At 41.1% G+C, this 11,136-nt stretch overlaps 2 protein-coding genes across 2 annotated transcripts; one reads left to right on the top strand and one right to left on the bottom strand.

Annotated features, from left to right (window-relative positions):
- Window positions 1-5,012: 5,012 nt before the first annotated feature.
- Window positions 5,013-5,501, top strand: FOMMEDRAFT_63935 (uncharacterized protein; the record flags this gene model as incomplete). Its single annotated transcript, XM_007269594.1, has 1 exon — window positions 5,013-5,501. A coding segment is annotated over one exon (489 nt), but the record flags the coding sequence as incomplete, so codon positions are not given.
- A 4,139-nt stretch (window positions 5,502-9,640) lies between these two features.
- FOMMEDRAFT_159855 (uncharacterized protein) lies at window positions 9,641-10,911 on the bottom strand (the record flags this gene model as incomplete). Its single annotated transcript, XM_007269595.1, has 8 exons — window positions 9,641-9,783; window positions 9,843-9,899; window positions 9,955-10,053; window positions 10,111-10,173; window positions 10,229-10,468; window positions 10,525-10,695; window positions 10,752-10,802; window positions 10,881-10,911. 8 exons carry the CDS (start codon window positions 10,909-10,911, stop codon window positions 9,641-9,643), a joined length of 855 nt encoding a protein of 284 aa, XP_007269657.1.
- Between the last annotated feature and the right edge of the window lie 225 nt (window positions 10,912-11,136).

The raw sequence follows: 11,136 nt of genomic DNA on the forward strand, positions 1-11,136 counted from the left end.
TCCAAGTCATAGCCCTTTAGTGCCACATTCACTATTAGGCCTCTACAAAATCCTAGAGTATATAGTCAGAGTCTAAGAGTTTTAAGGTGACTTTCAGATTTGTAGAAAAGGCTTCTTACTACAAATCCTACTTGTCACTCATTATTACTCTAATGACCTGACAGATATACTGTTACTTCTGTAGACAGTCCTTAATTTAGTGCCCTGACTTTCTGCAGGCAAAGTATACTCCTTACTTTCAGGCTTCTCTAATGTTCATCAGAACAGATTAATTACAAATTACAGGCAGATTGATCTAAGGGCTCAGAACTGTTAGAGCTGGACACATGTGTAAGTGTTCTGTACAGACTTGACACATCTGAGCCACAGCTTGGTTGAAGGAAATGGTGTACATCTTCCACTTAGTGTAAGTAACCAGTTCTAGTATTATTCTAAGAATCTTATTAACTAGTTTTGAGTAAAGAGCTTTTTCAAGCATTCTAATAAGAACATCATCAAACCCAAGTGTGAATCCTACCTTCTGGGCCAGGATATCAAACTCCTAAAAGAAGGCATTAGTAGAATGTTTGCCCTGTTACAGAGACACAAGCTTGTTCTACACATTATACTTCTTATTCAGATTAATAAAGGAAGTATAAAGCTGCTCTATGAATTCTAAATACAACTTGTTGTTCTGAAGTCAGATCAGGCTTCTAATCCAATAGCCTTCAATCCAGTTCTAGGCCTAGGTAGCTGTATTACCTTCCTTCATGAAGGAGAGGACAAATAGGACACAATTGAGATCTGAGAATAGATTGGTTGAAGTAGTAGTCACATATAGTTTGACTTAGTACTAGAAGTCCTTAAAGTGCTACCCATTAAAGTCCAAAGGGCAGGCTACATACACTTTCTTTCTAGAACAGGTTGCAACTTCCAGAACAACCAGAACAGGTTCTAAAGGGGCTGGAGGCATGTAGTTAGTAAAGGCCTCTTAGATAAAGGTCTATACATATTGAGCTAGTTCTACTCATAACTACTGATCCAGTAGGACAGTAGGGGTGGCAGTCAGTGTAGAAGGGTTCATGTTTACACTACAAAGGAATTGGCACTAAACTAAAAAGGGTAATGAATAGAAGAAGGGTAGTAAAAGTTTAAAAGGGTTTAGAAAGTTTAAAGTTTAAAAATGTAAAAGGGTTAGGACAAAGAAAAGAGATTGACATTGAAACAATCAGCATCATGCTAAGAACCATACATCACATACAGACAATCACAGCAATCAATTCCGAACACCCACGTGACTCATAGAAGCCTACTCTGAGAACACCCAACTATTCTGTATTGCAAGCATTTGCAAACAGAACTGCAAGAGTGTGCAGTTTCAGAATTGGCTTACACACATTGTTTTCTCCACAGGATGTACGGATCACGTGCTTATCACAGGCTCAGAACACAAGTTGCATCACAGTGAGTGGCTCAGCAAACCATTACATCATCATTGCCCAGATCAAAGTACTGTGATCTTCCAATCAGATAGGACATTGGGGCGACCAAAGTGTTGATCTCAGGAGACTGCTGGAAATCTCGGAACTCTCTACACTTTGTCTGTACCAATCAGATGATAACAGTATGAGAACCTTCTATTTCTTTCAATGTAAATCTTGCTTTTCCCTTTTGCATAACATTTCCTGTAGCTAGAATGCAGACCACTTAAATTTTCCTCATGCATTTTCACCCTATTTTCTTCCAACCTCTGGCAAAAGGTTCTCTTATTTGTTCTTGTATATTTTGTTATTTTTCTTTTGTTCAGTCATGACACTTCCCTGTTAGTACTATGCTTTTCTGGAACTCAGAAAACTATAAATACAGCTACTTATGTACTAGATACAGGGGGAATTCAGATAGTTCACCCATTGATTTAGCTCTCGTCTCTCGTCTCAAAGTCCTCTAGTGTGAGGCATAGTTTTAGTCTTCATCATTTTCCATATCAGATTGTTTGTTGTGTACTTTGCAAAGTGCACTTTCTGTTATTCACATCACTCTTCTAAGGTTGCAACTGCACCAGAAGAACTCACACCTGTTTGGAACCACTCTAGTCTCCTAAGACTTGTGGTTTAGCTCCCCCTTGAACTTAACGAATCACCTGTGATCTTCTCTTAGACACTTCACAGGAGTTTCATCTGGAGCCCACTGTGAGGGGGGTTTCCATAGTTAAACAACACAAGTTCCAACAGTTCTCAGCATCCTGAACAGGTTTCTCAGACACTAGCCTGTGGGCTTAGGTCAACTCAGTCACAGTCAGCACCAGTACCTGTATTGAGCAGAACACACTGATCTGCTAGAATCCAATTGTGCTGCAAAACGTCTGATAGTCCAAACACTAGAAGTACAGAATCCAATATTGCAGAAACCTTAGGAACACTATCAGAACAGTAGAGCACTCAAGTCAGTAACAAAGAGGAGGAAGAAGAAGACCTTGTAGCAACATCACTCAATCCCCAAGTAATCGATTTCTGAATTCGTGACAAACCACTGCATTTCATGTCCCTGGAATTGTGTACAGGATTGCTAGCTACCCTACAACCTTCCCAAATCACATCAACATTGCAACTGACTGTAACTGGCACACCACATTACAGAAGAGCACAGTTGTCTCTACAGGAAACAGAGACAGTCCAGCAGCCAGTATCTTCACTCACACCAGCAACCAGTGTATTGTTAGCAACACAGCTCCAATTACAGTAACAGCAACTTGCAAGTGACACACAACTACTTCAGCAACTACAAGTAAACACACAAATTCTATTGCAACCAAGACCAGCAGTGCAGCCAATGGCCACATTGAACGTTCCAAAGCTGCCTTGTCACAGAGCATGTGATGCACTGTCCTTTGACAGAACCAAGCCCTAAGAATTGTAGAGGTATTTTGCAGACATGGAAAGTCTTGCAAACGAATGCAACATAGCCAGAGCAGATATCATTCTGCTCACAATGAAGTATGTGCCTGTAGAAGTGGAGGATTTGTGGGATAATGTGGATAAAACGTCTTGGGATACATTTAAGACAGGAGTAATTGTGTATTACCTGAGTCTCAAGACAGGAGCACAATATGCTAGAAGTGACTTGGATGCTGTAGTACAGAAATGGGCAGAGAGAGGAATTACAAATAGGGACGATTTGGGAACGTACCACTGAGAATTCACACTCATAGCAACCTATTTGACAACTAACAATAAGCTGTCACTGGAGGAATCTTGCTGTGTTTTTCTGTGTGTGTTCTGTGGAGCAATTGTAGAAAAGCTGACACAGAAGTTAGAAATCAAGTATCTGGACCATGAGGACAGACTTGTGTACAATATTGTGCAAGTTGTAGCTACAGTAGGGTCAATCCTTGGGGGATCTACACTCACAGCAGTTAGTGGATCAGATACACTTGTGAGTCAGCCTGTGATTCTGGTCAAACAGGAAGAAGTTAATTTGACAAGCATTGTGGAAGCACTTCAGAGTCTGCAATTGCAAGTAGAGTCAATGAAGCAAGGCCCAAGATCAGGAGGAGGAGGATACAGTGGAGGTTCAGGCAGAGGATCAGGAAACAGAAGTTGTGTGTTTTGTGGAGAATCTGGACATTTTATACACAGTTGCTCAAAAGTGTCAGAATACATTGCAAACAGGAAGTGCACACAGAGCCCAGACAATAAAATTATCATGGCTAACAGAAACACCATTTCTAGGATAGGGCAGACCTTGAAGGAAAAGGTTGATAGCCACTTTCTGTTGTTGCAAATGCACTCTGTTAGTTTTGTAGAAGCTGCACCAGTTGTAGCACACAGTCTAGGAGCTCCTGTACCAGTTACAATGGTAGAGGTTGATGAAGAAGAAGAGGAGGAGGTGGAGAACCTTACAGAGCTCGAAAGGCTTGAAGTAATGCTTGGAGAAGCCTGTAAGAAGGTCACAGAACAATTGAAAGCAAAGGATGCAAAGGGGAAGGGAAAGCAAGGGCATGATTACAAAGTAGCAAAACCTGCAGATATTGGACCAGCACCAGCAAGTACACACTGAGACACAACTGGGACAAAGGAGTACCTGTACTGCTACATTGTACCAATTGAGGACTCAGAAATAGCTGGAAGAGTTTTAGATTGCAGCTTGGACCAGGAAGTGCATATTACACAGTGGGAGTTGCTCACATTGTCTCCAGAGCTTCAGAAGAAGACTTGCAAATTAGTAACATCAAGGTGCTGAATGGATGGAAACACTATGTTCTACAGTGGAGAACTGCCTGTTACAGGATCAAACAATAGTGGGCTGCAGCAGTATTGTAACATGTCAGCAGAAGTTAACCATTTGCTTCTACTCTGTATGCTTGAGACAATAGTAGACAGAAAAATTGAGGTAGATTGTGTGCTGGACCAGGGATCAAGTGTAAACATAGTTCAAGCTAATGTATAGGAAGCATTAAAGATTCTGTTGGATTGCAATATGGCTGTTACACTTGAAACAGCAGACACTGGTCAGGGATCAACTGTAGGACAGATTCTGAGGTTGTGACTCTCTATAGGAATGCTTCACATAGATATTATGGCACAAGTTGTGCAGAAAGCTCTGTTCAGGATCTTGCTAGGTAGACTGTTCTTTGTGACTACAGAATGTGAAACTAAAGATTTTGCAAATAGGGAGCAGCACATAACACTTTGGGACCTGAATGATCTGTTGAGGAGGTGGTCTCTGTCCACCAGAGTGAGGGCACCACAATATGAGCCAGAGACGGATTTTTGAGAAGCATCAAGGAACTGGAAATGCTACAATTCTGGGGAGATACACATATGGCAAGCAGATTAGGAACAAACAAGCAGAAGAGTAATAGTAAGGCAATGATTCTATACAGAGGAAGAGACGAAGGAAATAGAGTAAATGCAAGAAAGGATTGCAGTCAGGGATCATGAGTCACAGAATCATGGATGATAGAGGCAGCAGAGTCACAGAAGTCAGTAATTCTCAATACACTGGATGACAAACTCGACACAGTTTTGTGGGCTTACAAGAAAGTCATGAATAAGGTGCACCCTGTACCCAGAGTGCTTCCAGAGGAGTTCTGCATAGTCAGACAACAGCACCCCAATCCTCTAGCCAGAATGCCTATATTACCAACAATACTACAGCCCTTTGTGCCTACTGGCCAACTTACAGAAGAACAGATGCAAGCAATTAGAGAATTGCAATCAGGATTCCTATGGCCAGAAGAATGGAAACTTGCAGAAAACCTATTAATGCTACAGTCAGAAGTGTTTGTGTGGACAGAAGAGGAGCAAGGAACATTGGACCCCACATACTTTGATCCTATTCGAATTCCAACTGTAGAGCATGTACTATGGGTAGAGAAAAGCATTCTGATCACACACAGAATTGAGAAGAGGGTGATTGAGTTGTTGAAGGAGAAGTTGTGTAACAGAGTAATAGAACTGTCGAATTCCTCCTATCAATCACAATGGTTTTGTGTCACAAAGAAAGACAGAGTATCCTTACAATTTATTATTGATTTGCAGAGGTTAAACACAGTTACAATAAAGGATGTAGCTGTTCTGCCAAACATGGAACTAATTGTAGAAAGCTGCAGAGGTTGTGCATGCTATACACAACTCGATTTGCATATTGTGTTTGATCAGAGGAGTTTGGATGAGTGGTCTAGAGATCTGACAACGTTCCAGACGCCTCTAGGGACGTTTTGCTTGACAGTATTGCCAATGGGTTACACCAACTCAGTACAGATTCTGCATAATGACTTAGTGTTTATTCTTTGCAACAAGATTCCAGATGTTACAAACCTATACATAGACAATGTTCTAGTAATTGGACCCTGCTCAAGATATGAGAAAGCAGACAGAATGGAGGAAACACTTCCTGAGAATGAGGGAGTACAGAAGTTTGTTTACAAGCATCTGATGGACGTAAACCGGATTTTGTAGAGAGTGAAAGCTGTAGGAGGGACGTTTTCTGGAAAGAAGATAATGCTTTGCAACAAATCTGCAATATTTGTTGGGCATAAGCTGACATATTTGGGAAGAGAGGCTGAAGAATTGTGAATACAGAAGGTTAGGGATTGGCTGCCTTGCAAGAGTGTTACAGAAGTATGGGGATTCCTCAGAACAGTAGGAGTGCTTTGTGTTTTTATTCAGAATTATGCAAAGTTAGCACAACCACTCAATTGACTCACACGAAAGAACTTGATATTCAATTGGAATGATGAAGCACAGAAATCTATGGACACACTCAAGGAAGCAGTTTTACATTGCCCTGCACTAATGCCAATCAACTATGAGTCAGAGTATCCAGTAGTTTTGGCAGTAGATTCATCTATCATTAGAGTAGGATGGTATATCAGTCAGGAGCACCTGGATCACAAACAGAGAATAAATCGATTCAGATTGATTAACTGGAACACAATGCAAGCACAATATTCTCAAGCAAAAATAGAGCTGTTTGGACTTTATTGCACACTTCACACATTACACATATATCTCATAGGTGTCAAGAAATTAATTGTGGAAATGGATGCTTCATACATAAAGGGAATGATCAATAAGCCTGACCTACAGCCTAATGCTACAATCAATTGCTGGATAGCCAGTATTTTGCTATTTGATTTCGAGTTCTGCCACATTCCTGCATCAGACTTCAAGTGTACAGACAGATTATTGTAACACTGAGCAGCACCCAAAGACCCTCTAGACAATGAAACCTATGAAGACTGGATTGACGAGTCATACAGATTTTACACAGTAGAAATAGAATCTACACAACACAGACATCACCTGGAGATTTGCAGGTCTACAGAATGCAAAGCTTTGTTAGTCGAGTGTGTAGAAACACAGTCCTGGGTTTCAGATGCAATGTGCTGGGAGACACACAATGACATTATTGATGAATCATTTCAAGTAAACAAGGATGCACCACAGGCAATGTGTTCCAGCAGACTGCAATGTAGATTATTCCTGGAAGTCATTATTCTGAAACAGAACTGGAATTGGATACGTTGAGATAAACTGGAACAACCTGATCCAGAACATGGAAGAGCAGAAGATGAAGCAGACAAAGGACTACAGGAGCAGGAACCTGGAGGAGAGTCTTGCAGAGTCATGGGAACTGAGGAGGTAGAGGGAGTGGATGACAAATCAGAGGGTGACAATCTAGAGCTGATAGGGGTTGTGTGCAGCATCTGCAGTAATGAGACTGAGGGTTTGGATGTAACAGCAGAACAATTCCCACAATCACCAACCACTGAAAGGCAAGAAGCAAGACTGAAGGCTGTGAAAGAGTATCTTGGCTTGCTCTGCAAACCAAGTGGAATTGCAGACACTGATTTTCCAAGGTTTATATGATATGCTACACAGTTCTTTGTATGGAATGACAAGATTTGGCATTGAGGTCCTGAAGGAAAGCATTGGATTGTGCCAGATAAGGACAGGAGATGGGTGTTGGTTAGGATAGCACACAAAGACTTAGGACACAAGGGAATCTTTGCAGTATGAGCCTGTTTACTGGATCAGTTCTGGTGGCCATCTCTTGCAGAAGATGTTAAGTACTTCATTAGGACTTGTCATGCATGTCAGACTTGGCAGATACAACAAGTGCTGATTCCACCAAGTATTCCAGAGATTGTACCACTTTTCCAAAAGATCCACATAGATACAAAGGTTATACCAAAAGCAGGAAGATTCCAATATATTGTACACACACACTGTTTGTTATCAGGGTATCCAGAGTTTCGCATGCTTTGTACAGAGAACAGAAGGATGATAGGACAGTTCATCTTTGAAGAACTTCTATACTGATACAGGGCATGTCCCAAGCTTGTAACAGACAACAGAACACCTTACATTACAGTGCTGGACTATTTGTGAGAACAGTACTACATCAATCATATTCGGATTTCTGTGTATAACTCCCACACAAACAGAATTATTGAGCAGAAACACTTGGACATACAGGAAGCAATTGTAAAGACAGTAGGAGACAATATTGGACATTGGTATAAGTACACACATTCTGTGTTCTAGGCAGAGTGGATTATGATTCAGAAAGCAACTGGATATTCTCCTTATTACCTTGTTCATAGAGTAGAGCTGATATTACTGTTTGACCTGAACAAGGCAATGTATTTGGTTCCACCTGAAGGATTGCTACTAACAACAGAGGAACTGGTAGCAATACAAGCACAACAATTGCAGAAGAGACCAGACAACCTTACACAAATGATGGAATGTGTTCAGAATGCCTGCAAAAGATACACAAAGCATTTTGCAGAAGTCAATTGTAATCAGATCAAGGACTACAACTTTGCTCCAGGTGCACTAGTGCTAATCTGCAATTCAAAAGTGAGCAACAACTTAGGACGAAAGATGAAACCACAATACCTCAGACTGTTTGTAGTGGTGCAAAGAATGAAAGGAAACACTTATGTCATAGCAGAATTGGACAGAGTAGTGGCCAATAGAGGGAATGGTCTTCCACACGCCTGAGTGTGTGAAGTGTGCAGAGAGGCACAAGGGTCCTCAGGGATCCACTCACTAGACTGTGATGGATTGGCTGTGCCACAGTAATCTGAGTAAGTCTGTTTCAATCTTATTTTTGACTGTGTCAATAGTGATTGTTTACATAGAAAACCAGTGCACAGTGTGCATATTCTGCCACTCTGGATGTAGCCTGAAGGGAATCCAGCATAAGACTAGGGGGCAAACTGTGGAATTGTACAGTACAACTCAGAACCTGTGTTCTGTCATCCCTCCAATCATGCATAGTGAAGCTAGAACAGTCTGCAACCTCTACTCACAGATGACTAAGGAGCTGAATGACTTGGAGTTGCAGCTGATGACAATGAAGAACGAGTTTGATACAAAGATCATGGCTCTGAGGCAGGGTATCAACTTCTTAGCCATGGCAGCAGAAGCCTCTGTAGATAGTGGGGTGGAAGAGTTAGAGTAGGAAATAGAACAGGGTAGAAAGTAGAGAAATAAAAGTCCAGTTTTGTTTTTATGAAAAAAACTGGAAACGTAAGGAATAAACAGAATGGAACAGAAATGGATGGAATGGATAGGAAAATAGATAAAATTAGAGAGTTAAGAGGAATGGAATGGATGGATGGATATTTTTATGATTTATGTATAGAACTAGTGGAATAGGATGGGAATAGGTGGAAAAGAATCATAATTTGTATAAAGGTTTATATGCTTATAGAATGTTGTATGGGCTTTTTACAATTTATTGTAAATGAGAAGGAATGTAACAGAAGATCGAAAGTATGTGAATATAAAATGTAACAAAGCATAGGGAACTGTAGTAGAACACAGTATTTACAGATTTACACAACTGTTAGGTGTTGCTGGTAGGGAATCAATCCCTATATTTTAGTTTCTAGTACAAGACTGGGAGGGTATATTGAAAAATTGCACATTCTCAAATCAGGAGTCTGTGACTTCTGCACTTGGTTCTACTTCAAGTGTAGCATCTGAAGCACAGTCGTCTAGATCATCTGTATCCTTACAACTAGTCCTGTACAGTTCTGCATCTTCTAGCATTAGTTCCACAGCCTCAATGAGACACAAGATAGGAACTGTTAAACATGAACACAGAAAATACAGAATTAGGCAAAATGCTACAATACGTAACCCTAATCCAGAGGGATATCCTTGTCCTCCTTGCTTGAAGACTCCACCACAACCTTCTGGTTTTTTGCACACGTTTCCTTGCTAGAGACTGGAATCTCCACCTCTACAATAGTGTGCTTCTTGCTTGGGAGCACCAGTACTGGCTCTAGACAACAAAATGGAGTCAGTATACCCAGAAAATCAACTACCCCTCATCCACATTACCTTTTTCCTTGCTTTTGTCCTCTTTCTTCTTTTCTGGCTTTGTAACTGCTTGAGGAACTAGGAGAAACGTTGTATTAGCTTGGCACAATTTGTTAGCCATACTTGTACTTACTGACTATGACTCGTTTCTCCTTCCCATCCCTTCTTGCATTGACCTTCTCTTTCTCTGCAACCAGCTTTTTCTTTTCCAGTTTTGCAACTTCTTCAGGAACTAGGCAAAGACAACATCAGTAGTGTATGATTTGTTAGCCATACATTTAATTTGTACCTGGCTTGTTCCCCTTTTCTACTACCACCTTCAACCTTTCTGCATTTGCAACAGTATTGGAACCTGTGTAAACAGTTAGTTATTACACACAATTCATTAGCCATACTTGCACACATACCTTTGGACCCCTCCTTTTCCTTCCTATCCTTCTGCTTTGTTGCCAACTGTGCCAAGACTGTAGCCTTCTCCTTCTCCTTCTCCTTCTCCTTTCCCCTCTCCTTCTCCTTCTTTGCCTTGGCCTGAGCCTCTTCCTTAACGTTGGCCTGCATTGCTTTCTTAGCCTCTGCCTTTGCTTTAGCCCTAGCAGCAGCTTTGTCCTCCTTCACTTTTGCAAGCTCCTCTACTGTTGCCTTACAATCTACAAGATGTTCTGTGTCAGTAGACAGATTGGAAATCAGGAAATAGGAGACTTACTACCAGATTGACCCTCTACTGGCACAGACAAAACCTCCTCACCCTCTGAATTGTTGTCATTGTGAGCATCATTGTCTGAGCTCTCTTTGTCTTCAGACTTGGGATCCATGGTTGATCCATTGGTTTCCTCCTTTACAACCTTGTCCTCTGGTTTGTTTTCTGTGTCAGAACCTGTGGAGCACATCAGCATATGAGCCAGAGACAATGCACTTCACAGAGGTACTCACTGAGTGTACGTTCAACTAGCTCATCATCCATGTCCATTCCCTCACTGGCTACTATGTTGTTGCACACACAATTTCTGAGGAAAATCACAAAATCAGTATAAAAAGAGTGGAAAAGGGCACAACACTTACTGTCAGATTTGCTGGGGAGTAGCAATGACATGGTGAGAGTGATGGAAGGAAGCAGGAAGAATAAGCAACAATGTTCACACACACATAGAACTTACATTCAGCCTGCCAATCATTAAATCAACCATGTGACTGTAGACAGTCACAAGCAGATGTGCTGGGAGATGAAACAATCAGCATCATGCTAAGAACTGTACATCACATACAGACAATCATGGCAATCAATTCCAAACACCCACATGACTCATAGAAGCCTACT

This window comes from Fomitiporia mediterranea (assembly GCF_000271605.1).
Source record: "Fomitiporia mediterranea MF3/22 unplaced genomic scaffold FOMMEscaffold_10, whole genome shotgun sequence".
Taxonomy (NCBI): Eukaryota; Fungi; Basidiomycota; class Agaricomycetes; order Hymenochaetales; family Hymenochaetaceae; genus Fomitiporia; species Fomitiporia mediterranea.